This window comes from Pan paniscus, chromosome 1, assembly GCF_029289425.2.
Source record: "Pan paniscus chromosome 1, NHGRI_mPanPan1-v2.0_pri, whole genome shotgun sequence".
Lineage (NCBI taxonomy): Eukaryota > Metazoa > Chordata > Mammalia > Primates > Hominidae > Pan > Pan paniscus.
Window position 1 is genome coordinate 159,816,557 of NC_073249.2, and position 18,126 is coordinate 159,834,682.

The following is an 18,126-nucleotide window of genomic DNA, read 5'->3' on the forward strand; positions in this document are numbered from 1 at the left end:
TGTTTGCTTTGTGCTTTTTGTTTGTTTTGTTTTTGAGCCAGGGTCTTGCTCTGTTGCCCAAGTTGGAATGCAGTGGCACAATCAGAGCTCACTGCAGCCTCCCTTGGATTCCTGGGTTCAAGGGATCCTCCCACATCAGTCTCCTGAGTAGCTGGGACTACAGGTGCACACCACCATTCCTGGCTAATTTGTTTTTCTTTTTAATTTAAGATAGGTTCTTGCTCTGTTACCCAGGTTGGAGTACAGGGGCACAATCTCTATCTTGGCTCACTACAGCCTTGAACTCCCAGGCTCAAGTGATCCACCCACATCAGCCTCCCCAGTAGCTGGGATTTACAGGAACGTGCCACCATGCTCGGCTAGGTTTTTTTTGTTTTTTTTGTTTTTGTTTTTGTTTTTGTTTTTTGAGATGGAGTGTCTCACTCTGTCATCCAGGCTGAAGTGCAATGGCACGATCTTTGCTCACTGCATCTCCACCTCCTGAGTTCAAGCGATTCTCCCGCCTCAGCCTCCCAAGTAGCTGGGATTACAGGCACCCGCCATCATGCCCGGCTAATTTTTGTATTTTTGTAGAGACAGTTTCACTATGTTGGCCAGGCTGGTCTTGAACTGCTGACCTCAGGTGATCTGCCTGCCTCAGCCTCCCAAAGTGCTGGGATTACAGGCATGAGCCACCGCGCCTGGCTGTTTTTGTATTTTTTGTAGAGACAGTGTTTCACCATGTTGCCCATGCTGGTCTTGAACTCCTGGGCTCAAGCAATCTATCTGCCTCAGCCTCCCAAAGTGCTAAGTTTACAGGTGTGAGCCACTGTATCCGGCCTCATCCATCCTTCTTAAATGACACTGTGCTAGGCTTCTGAAAAGCCCAAGACATACTCAGTCTTGATTCAGTTCTGGAAAGAGAATGGCTTCAGAGAGATGTTTTGATATTGCTGTGTGTGTGTTTGTGTGTGTGTGTATGTGTTCAAAATAACCTCTTTTCTACTTGCTATTTTGAGGCAGCCAGTAGTCATTTTTATTTCTCTGATCTTAGCACTTGAGGAATTTATTTCAAGTAAGTATAAAATTTTGTAAGTTTGCTTTGTTTGGTCTTGAAAGTTTAGATTATTTCTTAATGTTTGCAAAACTTCTAACTTAATTCATTTGCTGTGTATGTTGTAGGGGAGGGTGTGTGTGTTTGTGTATTTATGTGTAGTTTGAGTGGTATTTTGTACAGTGTTGTATCTGCTAGAACAAAATGCAGATGAAACACCTAATTATTTACTGTCCTAGGAGCTGGGAAAATATGGACTGCTCTATTACAATGCACTGTTCATGATTCTGCCCACCCTGGCCATTGCGTATTTCACAGGAGATGCACAAAAGGTAGGACTTTCTAATTACGGTTTAATGGCTTACGTTGATGAACTGCATTATTATTTATGATGAAAAGATAGGCTTTGTTGTTCAAAAGAAATATGCTTATTAAGTGACCAAAAACTGAGCATTTACTCTTTAAATTGCTAATGTCATGCTAACCTCTTTTCTTGGCGTAAACATTGGATAGTACTAAGATGACTCAAAATAGCTCTGCTGTCAACATAAAAATAGTGCTTGCCAGCTAGTGTCTTTTTCTTACATGCCAGAAGGATAGAGGAAGGGAATTTTTACATTTCTGCTAAACTATAAAATAGGAATAGTAGTAAACTATCCTTGAGAAACAAAAATCTTGAAATAGTAAAATTCTCCAAATCCTAAACAAAATGCTAGGCATTGCTAGAAGTTCTCAGTTTTAGTGTACAGTTGTCATTCTGGTTTAACTCCCAACTTGTTTTTTTTTCTCAGGAGATATTTAGCATTGTGTGGCAACTTAACCTTATAAAGAACAACTAATATAGTAGTTTACCAATTTTCTGCAAATGTCTAGCTAAATAAATACAGAATAGAGTAGTAAAATAAATCTGGAGAAGAATTTTTGTCTAAAACAAGCCCATATAGGAGACAAATTGATAACATATTGTCAGAATTCACAAAATTCTGCAAACTAAATGGAAATCCAGAATTATGGCAAGGATTTCTGTACCAAGATTCCTTCTAATGATTCCCCTGGCTAATAACTTCTTCAGAATAAGTATGTTGGTCATTTACTCTAAAGACCGTGATTTTTACAAGTTTGTGGAAGCTAAAATAAAAGAGATTTTAAAAAGCTGTTGGACTATTAAATTGTTCTTGAACCAAAGGCTGGAGACTGACAGCTTATGAAGCTGTTTCCCCCCCCCATCATACCTCTTTCTTTTAAAGAACTGGTACAGGTCATCTTGAATATACGTGTAAATGTTTTAATGAACTGTGACCTACCTGCCAGCAGGCCTAAAAATGACACCAAAGTAGGAAACAGCTATTTCTCTAATAAAGAGTATTGAATAAGTATTTTGTGGCTGTGAAAAAAAATGGGACAAGAAACTAACGTTTATTGAATCCCTATTATGTGTTAGTCACTTTGTATATTTAATATAATGTAGTTTTTATAACAGTCAAGAAAATTTTAATTATACCTATTTTACTAATGTGGAAGGAGAGGTTCAGAGAGACTAAGAAACTTGTCCAGTGTCATACTATTGGGGAATAGTGGAGTCAAGATTTAAACCCAAGCCTGACTCCAAAGGCTGTGGGCTTTGGAGCAGACTAGCGACTAGCAGAAGCACCCCTCACTCTCCAGCTTTGGGACAAGAATATGGTCTGATATATGGTTCTAAATCTTGAGGCCAATTTGAGAAAGTTGGAAGAATTAATTTGCTTAGAGAATATATAAAGTTTCTTTTAGCAGACATTGAACCAAATGGACTAAGAGAGCAATTTGTATGGCGCTTTGGAGGGAGAGTAATCTAGGTCAAGGAAGAGTAGGTTCCGAGTCCTGAGGTGAGAGTGCTTAGCATTTTTTAAATGGGCAAATACCAGGAAAAGTCAAAGTGGGCCTTGAAGAATGCGGAGGAAGAGAAACAAAAGGTACATTCCAGATAGAACTAACAGCATGAGCTCAGGCATACCTGCAAAGACCAGACTCTTCAAATTAGAAGGTAGAAGTCAAAGACCTTAGAAACATTAGCAGAGACCTTAGAGAGCATCTGGTTTGAGCCTCTTATTTCATAGTTGGGGAAACTGGGCCCCAGAGAGGACTAGAACCTAGATTTTTAAATTCTAAGCAGGTGTTATTACCATTCCCACCATACCACACCCTGATTCCTTCTAAATTAGGACCAATGCTAGACACAAAAATTTGACATTTACTCTGCAGGTAGTGACAAGTCCTTAAAAGTTTGTGACAAAGGGCTGGGTGCAGTGGCTCCCACCTATAATCCTAGCCCTTGGGGAGGTGAGCAGATTGCTTGAGCCCAGGAATTCAAGACCAGCCTGGGCAACATGGCAAAACTCCATCTCTACAAAAAATTCCAAAAAAATTAGCATGCATGGTCGGGTGTGTCTGTAGTCCCAGCTACTGGGGAGGCTGAGGTGGGAGGATCACTTGAGCCCAGGAAGTCGAGGCTGCAGTGAGCCATGATTGTGCCACTGCACTCCAGCCTGGGTGACAAAGCAAGACCGTGTCTCAAAAAAAAAAAAAAAAATTGTGATGTAAGTGGTACAGTGGGGAGAATTTAGGGCTCTCAGAATGCAGAAAACTAGCTACCTCCAGTTCTGTGCCTGACCACCATCTGACTTTGGATAAATCCCTTCTGCTCTCCCACCTAGCTTTATCATTTGTAAAATGAGTCTCTAGGTACAGCCCTTTCTGGGGTTGAGACAGAGTTTCTGAGGAGTAAAAGCCATGTCATTGTGGAAACAGGCAGCTATTCTCACAGCTGGCATGAGCCCACTACTCCCCTATAATCAGTGCTGATAAACTGCTCTCGTTTGTTGGACTTCAGACTTTCCTGACCCACTTTGAATGGGGGCCACTTTGAATGGAAACTTTCTATGTATTGAATGAAAAGATCTCCAAGATAAATGGTTAAATGAAAAAGCACAGTGCAAAATGGTGCATGTGATATCCTACCTTTTGGGTAAAATAAAAAGAAAAGAATACCCCCCACGCGCGCGCGCACACACACACACACACAATTTTTTCACTTATTTAAATAAAGTCTGGAAAAATATACATGAAACTAATAAATAATTTTTGTGCATATTGTGGGAACAGGGTAAGTAGAACAGGAATGGGAGGGAGACTTCTCAAACTATTCATCTTTCTATATTTTTTTGATTATAGGACCATGTAAATGTATTTAAAAACTATATCAAAGGAACAATAAGGAAAAGATAGTTTTTATATAAATGACTACTATCCTGTGATTAACCCTAAATTTGAAAATAACTGGGGACATGGCAAGTCTGTTTGTTATTATCCTAAGTTGCAGACTCTTGACCCACATTGCAATTTGAAGCAAAATCAATGCAAATTATTCTGAAAGTCTCACTGTTACATTTAGTAGGCAGAAGAGGGAAAACTTCCCTTTGTTAGGACAAGAATCCAACAAGGGGGCTCTGAAAGGCCAGCTCCCCAGAGAGGCAGGAGTTGGATACAGCAGTTGATGGGGTTGATACAGCCTTTAAGCAAGAGTTGGAGGCCAACGATGAAAAAAACGAAATATATTACCATAAAAATGTAAAGGAAAGTTCCAGTTGAAAAACTCGTCCCAGTGAGCACATAATGCAAGGTCTTGGCAAAGCATTTTGAGAAACCAAACTAGTGTGTGTGTGTGTGTGTGTGTGTGTGTGTGTGTGTGTGTATACATATTTAAAGTTTATCCAAGGTTCTCAAAGTTCTGGGTTTACCAGAAACCAAGGAACAAATAAATATATTCAGCACTTAGTTTTTAAAACATGTATCTTCTAACTTAAAAACATTTTTTTAAACTATGCCTCGTGCAAAAACCAGCTTACTGTTAATAAAAGATACCTAGTTAACATAGATAAAGGCAGAGTGGACATCACTTGACCAATGACTTTCCAAAGCATCAATACAGATTGTGTTTAAACTTACTAATTGCTACCTCCAGATGGGATTTTTTTTTTAGTACAAAGCCAGTGATTCAGTCACAGGAGTTGGAGCTTGGCTTTCTGGCAGCACACCCTGCTAGGTGTTCTTACATAGAGATGGAAGAACAGACCACTTGCTGTACATCTCACAAGGCTAGTTCTGTGGTACGCTGTATAATGTCTCCATTATATCACTGGCTAAATTATATGGTTTAGGGGAGTTATAGGAAAAGTTGCTGCACAAATTGTCTGCCTGGAAGTGTCTCATACTAAGCATTGCTGACTAAATAATGAAGAAATTTTAGGCTGTTAAGTTAGCCTGTTTAGAATTATTCATCTTTTCTGGATTGCTCTGTGGACCATACAGATTGATTTTTAGACTCTGAATTATTCTCACCACATAGAGACAGATTCCTTCTGTTTTCTGGGCCTTGGTGTTCCCATGTGTAAAACAGGTGGGTTGGATCAATTATTCTTTAGTTATGAATGAATAGAACTTTCTCTTTGCCAGTATATTATTTGACTGACACTGTTATGTTTTTAACCATTCTTACCTCTGAGATATCTCTTTTTAAATAAGAGCAAGTGACCTGCTTGGCAAGCTGGAATGTGTAGTTTTGACACGATCTGTAGGTTTTATTTTATATAGGTGGCACCACTGACATTATCTTCTTTCTGCCTTAGCAAGTTTCCTCACAGTTTACTTTCAGATAAGGATTCAATTTTTTTCTTAGTAATTTTTCAGGGAAAGAATTTTCAGGAATAGAATATCATTTATTAATCTTTTTTCTTTACCATGACATGCAAAGTCAGTGGTTTATTTTTAGACTTCATGGTAAACAGAGATGTATCAAAACACTAAGAAAATATCTGTCACACTTTGGATTTTAGTTCAGATTTCAAATGAGTTGATGATTCAGAAATGGGGAATGGTTGCCTCAAGTGGACATTGAAACTTTTCCATACTTCTGACTAGATTAGGGTTGGTAAATTGTAAATTGGTGCTAAGTTATCCTGTGCTCATTGTAGACATTACCAAGTAGTCACAACACTTTCTTGCTATGCTTACACATAGCCTGAGACTGTTTACCAAGACAGGAGTCTAGACAGCTAGAATCAGTTGGTCAGAGCTGGTACAAAAGACAAAATCTGATTGCATCCCTGGATGAGAGTTTAGCCTTTGTATTGATTGTGTAGTTTTTGTGCTAATCTTACTCAGATACTCCCTTTCTCTCTTAATTTCCTTAACCTAGGCAACAAAAAAACCCACATTTTTAAAATTAAAAATTTTTTCAAATATTTTTATTTAACTAAAAGTTTTCAACAAAATATCTACTTATACACTGTGACTGTGGTATGTAAACTACTCTTATTTTACATATAAAGACAAAAAGATGAACCCATCAAAAATAATACCTACAACAACTTTTCAACACATTGACAGTACAATAAGATATCAAGAGAAACAATAGAAAGTTAAAAAGTGAGGGGATGAAATTAAGGTGTAGAGTTTTTATTAGTTTTCTTTTTGCTTGTTTGTTTATGCACACAGTGTTAAGTTGTTGTCAGCTTAAAATACTGGGTTATTAGGTTGTGTTTGCAAGCCTCATGGTAATGTCAAATAAAAAAGCATACAACAGATACATAAAAAATGAAAAGCAAGAAATGAAATTATACCACCACAGAAAATCACCTTCACTAAAAGGAAGACAGGAAGGAAGGAAAGAAGGAAGAGAAGACCACAGAACTACCAGAACAAAATGGCAGGAGCAAATCCTTACTTAACAGTAATAATATTGAATGTAAATGGACTAAACTCTCCAATCAAAAGACATACAGTAGCTGAATGGATAAAAAAAAGAAATAAAAAAAAAAGACCCAGTGATCTGTTGCTTACAAGACACACACTTCACTTGTAAAGATTCACATAGACTGAAAATAAAGGGATGGAAAAATATATTACATGCCAATGGAGACCAAAAAAGAGCAGAAGTAGCTATACTTACGTCAGATAGTATACATTTTAAGATAAAAACTGTAAGACACAAAGAAGGTCACTATATAATGATAAAGGGGTAAATTGAGCAAGAGGATATAACAGTTGTAAATATATATGCACCCAACACTGGAACACCTGGATATATTTTAAGTTATACATTAACTTAACCAAATAAATGAAAGATCTCTACAGTGAAAACTATAAAACACTGATGCAAGAATGCACCGATATATAAAACAAATACTACTAGTGCTAAAGAGAGAGATAGATCCCAATACAGTAATAGCTGGAAACTACAATACCCCAGTTTCAGCATTGGACAGATCTTTCAGACAGAAAGTCAACAAAGAAACATTGGATTTAATCTGCACTGTAGACCAAATGGGTCTAATAGATATTTACGGAACATTTCGTCCAGTGGCTGCAGGATACACATTCTTTTTCCCAGCACATGGATCCTTCTCAAGGAGAGACCATATGTTAGGTCACAAGACAAGTCTTAAAACATTCAAAAAATTGAAATAATATCCAGCATCTTCTTTGACCACAATGGAATAAAGCTAGAAGTTAATAATGAGGGATTTTTGAATACATGGAAATTAAACAATATGTTCCTGAATGACAAATGGGTTAATGAAGAAATTAAGATGGAAATTAAAAAATTTTTTGAAACAAATGATAATGGAAAACCAAAACTTATGGTATACAGCAAAAACAGTACTAAGAGGATAAGTTTACAACTGTAAATGCCTACATCAAAAAAAAAAAAAAAAACTTCAAATAAACAACCTAATGATACATCTTAAAGAACTAGAAAAGCAAGTTCTTTTGGGTTCCAAACCCAAAATTAGTAGAAGAAAAGAAATAATAAAAATCAGGGCAGAAATAAATGAATTTGAAATGAAGAAAACAATACAAAAGATTAATGAAACAAAAAGTTGGTTTTCTGAAAAGAAAAAATTGACAAACCTTTAGCCAGGCTAAGAAAAAAAGAAGACCCAAATAAATAATATCAGAGCTAAAAAAGGAGATGTTACAACTGATACCACAGAAATTCAAAAGATCATTATTGGCTACTATGAGCAACTGTGTGCCAATAGATTGGAAAAGCTGAAACAAATGGATAAATGCTGGACACATACAACCTACCAAGATTGAATCATGTAGAAATCCAAAACCTGAACAGACCAGTAACAAGGAATGAGATCAAAGCTGTAATAAAAACTCTCCAAGCAAAGGAAAGCCTGGATATGGCTTCACTACTGAATTCTACGAAACATTTAAAGAAGAACTAATGCCAATCTTACTGAAACTATTTCAAAAAATAGAGGAGGAGGGCATACTTCCAAATTCATTCTGCAAGGCCAGTGTTACCCTGATACCAAAATCAGACAAAGATGCATTAAACACACACACACACACACACACACACACACACACACAAAACACAGAACTGTAGGCCAATGTCACTGATGAATAGTAATGGAGAAATCCTCAACAAAAATACTAGCAAACCAAATTCAACAACAAATTAAAAACATCATTCATCATGACCAAGTGGGATTTATCCTAGGGATGCAAGGATGGTTCAGGATACACAAATCAATTAATGTAATACATCATATCAACAGAATGAAGGACAAAAACCAAATGATCATTTCGATTGATTGATGGTGGAAAAAACATTTGATAAAATTCAAAATCCCTTCATGATAAAAATCCTCAAAAAACTGAGTATAGAAGGAAAAACAATATATGACAGATGAATGGGTAGTATCATACTGAATAGGGAAAAATGGAAAGCCTTTTTTCTAAGATCAGAACACAACAAGGATGCCCACTTTCCCCACTGTTACTCAGTGTAATACTGGAAGTCCTAGCTAAATCAATCAGACAAGAGAAAGAAAGGGCATCCAGATTGAAAAAGAAGTCAAATTATCCTGGTTTGCAGATGATATGATCATGTACTTAGAAAAACCTGAAGACTCTACCAAAAAACTACTGGAACTGATAAACAAATTCACTAAAATTGCAGGATACAAAATCAACATACAAAAATCAGTGGCATTTCCATATGGCTATAGCAAACAATTTGAAAAGGAAATCAAGAAAGTAATTATATTTATAATAGCTACGAATGAAATAAAATACTTTAACTTAAAATTAACCAAAGAAGTGAAAAGTCTCTACAGTGAAAGCCATAAAACACTGATGCAAGAAATTGAAAAGGACACAAGAAAATGGAAAGCTATTCCATGTTCATGGATTGGAAAAATCAATATTGTTAAAATGTTCATGCTGCCTGAAGCAATCTACAGATTTAATTCAACCCCTGTCAAAATACCAGTGAAATTCTTCACAGAAGTAGAAAAAACCATCCTAAAATTTATGTGGAACCACAAAAGACCCAGAATAGCCAAAGCCATCCTAAGCAAAGAGAACAAAACTGGAGGAATCACATTACCTGACTTCAAATTATACTACAGAGCTATAGTAACCAAAACAGCATGGTACTGTCATAAAAACAGACATATAGATCAGTGAAATCTATGTGTCTGAATAGAACACAGAACTAAATCCATACATCTAGAGTAAACTAATTTTTGACAATGGTGCCAAGAACATACACTGGGGAAAGGACAGTCTCTTCAGTGTATGGTTCAGGGAAAGCCGGGTGTACATATGCAAAAGAATGACGCTAGATCCCTATCTCCTGCCTTGGACAAAAATCAGATCAAAATGGATTAAAGGCTTATCTAAAACTTCAAAGTATGAAACTAGCAGAAGAAAATATTGGGGAAACTCTCCAGCATATTGGACTGGGCAAGGATTTCTTAGTAATACCCCACAAGCACAGACAACCAAAGTAAAAATGGACAGATGGAATCACATCAAGTTAAAAAGCTTTTGCACAGTGAAGAAAACAACAGTCAAGAGACAACCCACAGAATGGGAGAAAATATTTGTAAATATTTGAAAAACAGCTCTATAGGAAAAAATCTCGTAATCTGATTAAAATAATTGGCAAAAGATCTGAGTAGACATTTCTCAAAAGAAGACATACAGATGGCAAACAGTCATATACAAAAAGTGCTAAACATTGTTGATCATCAGAGAAATGCAAACCAAAACTACAATGAGATATCATCTCACCTTAGTTAAAAAGGTTTTTATCCAAAAGTCAGGCAATAACAAATGCTGGCAAGGATGTGAATAAAAGGGAACCCTCATACACTCTTGGTGGGAATCTAAATTAATACAAGCACTGTGGAGAACAGTTTGGAGGTTCCTCAAAAAACTAAAAATACAGCTACCATACAATCTAGCAATCCCACTGCTGGGTAAAACCCAAAAGAAAGGAAATCAGTATATTGAGGAGATACCCCTATTTTGTAGCACTATTCACAGTAGCCAAGATTTGGAAGCAACTCGAGTGTCCATCAACGAATGAATGTATAAAGAAAATGTGGTACATATAAACAATGGAGTACAATTCAGCCATAAAAAAAAGGAGATGCTGAAATTTGCGACAACATGGATGGAACTGGAGGTCATTATGTTAAGGAAATAAGGCAGGCACAGAAAGACAAACTTCACGTGTCCTCATTTGTTTATGGGAACTAAACATTAAAACAATTGATCTGATGGAGATAAAAAGTAGGTGGTTTACCAGAGGCTGGCAAGGGTAGTAGCGGGGTGCGGAAAGCTGGAAGGGTTAAGAGATACAAAAAATGGTTAGAAAAAATGAATAAGAACTACTATTTGGTAGCACAACAAGATAATTGTTCATTTCAAAATGTAGCTAAAAGAGTATAATTGGATTGTTTGTAATACAAAGGATAAATGCTTGAGGGGATGGATACCCCATTTACCCTGATGTGATGATGATTATTATTGTTATTATTTTGAGACGGAGTTTTACTCTTCTTGCCCAGGCTGGAGTGCAATGGTGCGATCTCGGCTCACTGCAACCTCTGCCTCCTGGGTTCAAGTTATTCTCTTGCCTCAGCCTCCTGAGTAGCTGGGATTACAGGTGCACGCCACCACGCCCAGCTAATTTTTGTATTTTTAGTAGAGATGGGGTTTCTCCGGGTTGGTCAAGCTGATCTTGAACTCCTGACCTTAGGTGATCCGCCTACTTCGGCCTCCCAAAGTGCTGGGATTATAGGTGTGAGCCACCGAGCCCAGCCCGTGATGTGATTATTACACATTGCATGCCTGTATCAAAATAGCCTCAAATAACCCATAAATATATACCTACCATGTTATTTAAAAATAACAATTAAAAAAATTAAAAAAAAATAAAAGCGTAGTTATAGGTAGTGGTAGGTCCATATAACATTTGCTGTCTCCCGTTGATTATGGGACATTGTTTTCACTCCTGGGGTATTTACATTATACTGCTGGCACCTGTAGCACTAAAGACTTTATTCAAAACAGAAGGAAAGCCTAAGAAGCATCTTTGTATATTAAATCTGTAATCACAGCTACCAGTCAGCCAAGACCAAAGATTCCAGGCCTTGTGGCAGAGAGCCTGTTTAGTTCTGTGTCACACACAGAATGACCAGGTAGGTCATTCTCTTCACAATGGCTCTTTATCAGAGCTTTCTCTAGAAGCAGAAGTTTTGTTTCATTTTAAATGTTTTGTTTTTTTCCTGATTAACAAAATGTATGTTCACCGTGCCTTCTATTTCCTATCTTAGGGAGAATAAAAAATTCGCTTGCAAATCTACCACCAAGAGATAACTGGTGGAAGTTTAAGCGAATAATTTCTTCTGTATGTAAATTCTGTCTACATTTAAAGTGACTGCATTTTAGTCTCTCAGTTGGTCCTCACAGGAGGCAGATACAGCAGACTGTTTTCTACATTCATAACATAGGTAGAGGCTCACTGATGTTAAATAACTATCATGGCCACATGGAAAGTTAATGGCAGTTAGAATTAGAACTCCTGCTATTTGACTCACTGGTAACCACGTGGAGCCATAAAGGAAAAAAAATTGAGAACATGTTGCCTTGCCTTTGGTTTTTTTTCCGGCAGTACAGATGGAAAGACTATAGGCTATGGAGCTGAACAGGTACTTACTAGCTAGATAATTTTGGAAAAGTTACTGAATGTTTCTGAGCCTGGTACATAATAGGCACTTAATAAGCAGTAGTTTTTAATTTTTTTTAATGCTGTCTTTATGGCAGGGAGAATGGGCTCCTTTGCACCGTAGGGACTGCCAGGGTTCTGTTTTTCCTACAGCTGTACTTTCAAATGGCTGCTGCTGCTTTCATTGCAGCCAAAGATCTATTCCTGTGGCGAAGCAGAGGAATGCAACAGCGTGCTTGTGCCATAGACTGACTTTCTCCAGAGACAGGCCAGATACTTAGAGAAATTAAAAAAAAAAATCCCATGAGAATTATTTTTCTGTTTTTGATTTTTATCTGAATGGAACCATATCCATGAGATTTATTTTAATATCCTGCAGATATCATTATTATGTCCCCAAAGGAGACTGTGCAGTATATATTTGGGGCATTTTTCTGAATCAAATGTAACATTCAGTGTAGACAGCCTTGGGGCTTAGCATATGTAGACTCATGTTTACCATATATAACCTGTGTGGCCTAAAGTAAGTTACCCATCTTCTGGGTATAAGAAGATCTGGCCTCTCTGTCCCACAGGTTGTCATGGCAATCAAATGACATGATACATGGAGAAGCACTTGGTAAACCATAAAGCACTCCAAAAATGTATGGCAGCACTTTTTAAATCATTTGCTGCTTGATTATCAGGAAGCCTGATTAAACCATCTTTAGCATTGTGCCTCAAAGCCTGCCTGGGGCCTGGCACATGGGACTTAATAGATGTCAGAATTGTACACTGAAAGCAGAGGAGATATTTAGAGCTAAAGGAGAGAAGAAACTTAGGTTTATGAGAGGTTTATTTGAGGTCTTTGCCAAATAATTCTGATTACTGAACCACTGATTAGGTCACTGATAAAAAAAAAAATTAAAAGTAATGATTATATATAGTAGCTGACATCATTTATTAAGCCAGATTCCCTCCATGTCAGTGATTTTATCCATATATATATTTTTTGTAATTCTGATAACAACCCTGTAGGTGAGGCCTTATTATTCCTCTTTTTACATATGTAGAAACTAAGGTTCAGAGAATTATCATTGTCCCTTACAACAACTTATTCTCTATTCTTAATGACTTTGGGATAAAAGAATAGCTTAGCCAGGAAAGGAAGATAATTTAGAGCTAGAGGAAAGGTTTTAGGGCTGAGATTTCTTTTATGTGTTTTAGCTTGGGTAAAATAAACTCTCTACTTTTCAAGCTGATCTAATACTCTTGTCACAACTGGAAGAAGCCTTAATACCCATGCAGTTCTCCTTTACAGAAGCTCAGTCTAGCATAATGAAGCAGTGGTGAGGTGGTACAAGACACCAGGCTTCTGAATCCTTGTCCACCTACTTTTCTAGGTACAATGGCTTTTCTTGCAGGGTATGCGTAACCTTTCCATTGCCTAATTGTTGGCTTACTGGGTTATGCCTTGTCTGTTCAAAGGAAAAAAAAAAAAAAAAACTTAGTGCAAAGCTAATGAGTTATATGCAGTTCAAATGACCTTTAATTATTAGAAGAAAAGTTAAAATTATATATTTTGTTAACTATACCTTAATAAAGTTGGGGGGGGGGTGCGCAGGAAACAGGGCAAACTGATAGTGTAAGAAACAGTTAAAATGTGAACAATTAAAATGTAAACATGCTTGAGATTCTGGTCCAGTTTCAGATAAATGTGAAATAAAACTTTTTTTAAAAACAAATTATGTAGATTTAACATTCAACTTAAATACACTTAGTAGCATGTACAAGCAGGTGTGTGGGTGTATTAAAAAGCAAAGTTCAGAGAGGGTCAGGGATTAAAAAAAAAAGCAAAGTTCACCTCATCTGTGTGTAGAAAATGATGCTGGGCCACAGATCATGGATGTTTAATCCACTACCACTAGTATTTGTGCTTAGCGCTTCTAAGTGCATGGAACTCTGCAGAAATGACATGTGACACATTTCCTGCTCCCAAGGAACTTATAGTCTTGCTAGCAGAAGCTGGTCTCCTGAGTCGTAGGCCAGTTTATTGTGTGTTACTGATTTTTCATCAGAGAGGAGGTTGTGTTTACAGGTATGAAAGAGCATAGCATGAGATTGTATGCATGAGTTCTCATGTCTTCCATTCATCCAGCAAACAGTTATTAAACACCTACTATTTTCTGATCACTTTGTTAAATACCATGGATACAGAGATAAATCATCAAGGTATTTGCAGTGTCTGTCTGGAGAGATAGTCATGTACATAAAGATGTCCATATATGTACACATACTTAGGAACCTGATAAAAGTAGCATTTAGTCTTCTGTTGAGTTTGGCAGGAAAGATACTAATGTGCAACTTAGGTTTTTGTGAAAGCTTCCTAGTGGAAGCATCATTTGGTACAGGTTTATAATTCAAATCAGGAACTGAATGTGGTCTTTCATTTCCTAGCCATGATGGAATAACACGGACAGGGTTTACCTTCCTACATTAAGGTACTAGAAAATCAAACATTTATCAAACAACATTTTTCAGTCTTTGGATGACAGGCTGTGAAGGATTGTTAAGAAAGGATGAGAAGAGAAAAGAAAGCTATAAAAAAAGACTCAATTGGAACTTTTAGGGATGAAAAATATCTGAATTGAAAAATAAAGTGGAAGGAATGAAACAGCAGATTAGGAGAAAAGATCAGTGAATTAAAGACAGTAATGGAAACTGTCCAAGATGAAGCGTATAGAGGAAAAAAGATTGTAAAGCAAATGAACACAATATTAGTGACCTGTGGGGCAATATCAAGAAGTCTATGAAGGGTGGGGATAGAAATTTTTTTTCCCCAAATTTGATGAAAACTTTAAAGACACACACACAAGGAGCTCAGTAAACATAGAATGTAAAGGAAACTGTACCATAAAGAGGAACATTTCATAATGATAAAATGGGTTAATTCCTCAAAAGGACATAATGCTCCTAAATGTATATATTCTTGATGAGAGAGCTCCAAAATATATGAAGTAAAAACTGATAGAACAGAAAGGAGAAATAGACCAACCCACAATTACAATTGGGATCTTAATATTTTTAACTCAGTAATTGATAAAACAGTGAAACTGGAAGTCAGTAAAGTATAGAAGACTTGGATAATACTGTCAACAAGCTTGATCTACTTGACATTAAAGAACAATCCACTCAACAACAGCAGCATACACATTCTTTTCAAGTGCACATTGGGTATATACCAAGATAAACTATATTCTGGGCCATAAAACGAGTCTTAATAGTTTAAAAGAATTGAAGCCATACAAAGTATATTCCCTGACCAGAACAATATTAAGGTAGAAATTCATGGCATAAAGATATTTGGAAAATCCCCAAATATTTGCAAATTAGCACACCTCTAAATAATTCATAGACAAAGAAAAATCACAAAGAAAATCAGAAAATATTTTGAACAATGAAAATCAAAGCACAACATAGTGGCTGGGTGTGGTGGCTCACTCCTGCAATCCCAGCATTTTGAGAGGCTGAGGCAGGTGGATCACTTGAGGTCAGGAGTTTGAGACCAGCCTGGTCAACATGGCAAAACCTCGTGTCTACTAAAAATACAAAAATTAGCCAGGCATGGTGGCTCACACCTGTAATCCTAGCTACTTGGGATACTGAAGCACGAGAATCACTTGAATCCAGGAGGCAGAGATTGCAGTGAGCCAAGATAGCACCACTGCACTCCAGCCTCGGCAACTGACCCTGGTTGTTTTTGTGTCTGTCTCAAAAAACAAAAAAACTACAACATAGGAAAATTTCTGGAATGCAGCCAAAACAGTATATAGAGGGAAATCCATAAAATTAATTATATAAATTAAATCCCTAAATGCTTATTTTAGAAAAGAAGAAAGATCTAAAATGAGTGATCTAAGCCTCTGTCTTAAGAAAGTAGCTGGGATGAGGTGGCTCATGCCTGTAATTCCAATGCTTTGGGAGCCTGAGGTAGGAAGATTACTTGAGGTCAGGAGTTCACGGCCAGCCTGGGCAATATAGTGAGACCTGTCTTTTAAGAAGGAAGAAAAAAAAAAGGAAACTAGAAAATTAAACCCAAAATAAACGTAAGAAATGTAAGATTGTAAGATAAGAATAGAAATCAATGCAATGAAAACCAATGAAACTAAAAGCTAAGATTTTTTTAAAAAGATTAATAAAATTGCTAATTCATAGCCAATTAATCAGGCCAAAAAGTGAGTTTACATAAATTATCAGTATCAGAAATTAAATAAGGACCTCATTACAGAGCAGGTATATTTTAAAAGAATAGTAAGAGAATATTATGAACAATATTATGCCAATAAACTTGACAACTGAGACAAAATAGATTCTTGGAAAAGACAAACTATGTACCAAAGCTCACTCAAGAAGAAATAGGTAATGTATGAATAGCTCTACTCTGTTAAGTAATTGATATGGTTTTGCTGTGTCCCCACCTAAATCTCATCTTGAATTGTAGTTCCCATATTCCCCATGTGTCGTGGGAGGGACCAGGTGGAGATAATTGAATCATGGGGGGCAGTTTCCCCATCTTGTTCTTGTGATAGTGAGTTCTTACGAGATCTGATGATTTTATAAGGGTCTTCCCCCTTTGCTGGGCACTCATTCTTGCCACCCTGTGAAGAGGTGCCTTCTGCCATGATTGTAAGTTTCCTGAGGCCTCCCCAGCCATGCAGAGCTGTGAGTCAATTAAACCTCTTTCTTTTATAAATTACCCAGTCTCAGGTATTCCTTTATAGCAGCATGAGAAGAGACTAATACAGTAATTAAATAGGTCTGTTTAATTGAAATTAATCATAAGCCTTAATTAATAATAGGGCTAGTATAGCCCTATTTATGTTAAAGAAATTGAATTTGTAGTTAAAAACTTTCCTCAAAATAAAATTTCAGGCCCTGATTGCTTCACTGGAGAATTTTACAAAAAATTTAAGGAAGAAATAATAATTCTACATAAATTCTTCCAGAAAATAGAAGATAGAACATTTCCTTGTTGATTTTATATGGCTAGGATTACCTTCTGCCAAAATCTGACAAAAACATTACAAGGGGGGAGAAAGTACAGTACAAAAAAATCCAGCAATATATTAAAAGGGCAGTATATCATGACCATATTGTGTTTATCTCAGGAATTAAGGTTAGTTTAACATTTGAAAATCGATCAGTGCAGTTTACCATATTAACAAGAATATAGTAGAACTATCCTAAATAGATGCAGAAAACCTATTTGACAAAAGGTGACACCCACTCATGAGTGTAAAATTCTCAATAAACTAGGAATAGAAGGGAACTTTCTCAGCGTAATAAAGGACATCTACCAAAGAATCTATTGCTAACATATTTAATGGTGAAAGAAAGACTGAATACTTTTTCACTAAGATTTGAGAACAAGGCAAGGATGTCTGTACTCATATAGTGTTCTATTCAGCGTTATGTTGAAGAACTCCATCTGTATAATATAGATTTGAAAGGAAGAAGCAAAACTGTGTGTATTAAAAACATGATGATATATGTAGAAAATCTTAAAGAATCTAGAAAAAAGTGATTGGAACTAATTAGCAAGTTTGCACAGTACGAGGTCAATATGCAAAAATTAACTGTAGCTCCACACAACAGCAGTGAACAGTTGGAAGCTAAGTAAAAAATACCACTTATAATAGCTTCAGATTATAAAGTACTTGGGGGATAAATTTAACAAAATATGTTACCTGTATGCTGAAAACTACAAAACACTAGTGAGATAAATTTTAAAAGACCTAAATAAGTGATTTTTATGTTTATTAATTAGATGGTTTGATATAATTTGTCAGTTCTTAGCAAATTCATCTATAGATTCAACACCACCCCAACTCTATGGGAAGATTTTTGTAGATATTGACAAGCAGATTTTAAAATTTATGTGGAATTGCAAAGGACTTAGTATAGTCAAATCAGTTTTCAAAAATAAAAGCTTTAGAGGATTTACCCTACTTGATTTCAACACTTCTTATAAAGCTTCAGT

General features: G+C 36.4%; 1 protein-coding gene across 4 annotated transcripts in view; it reads left to right on the forward strand.

The window, feature by feature from the left end:
- SLC35D1 (solute carrier family 35 member D1) overlaps positions 1-18,126 on the forward strand; it is a 55,058-nt gene that overhangs the window by 10,861 nt on the left and 26,071 nt on the right. For all 4 annotated transcript variants that reach the window (XR_008626640.2, XR_010110917.1, XM_003806953.4 and 1 more), the window contains exon 8: positions 1,273-1,365. Coding sequence is in view for 2 of the 4 variants with exons in the window: in XM_003806953.4 (XP_003807001.1) it covers positions 1,273-1,365 (93 nt within the window). In the remaining 2 variants the exon portion in view is untranslated. The remainder of the gene's footprint in view (positions 1-1,272; positions 1,366-18,126) is intronic.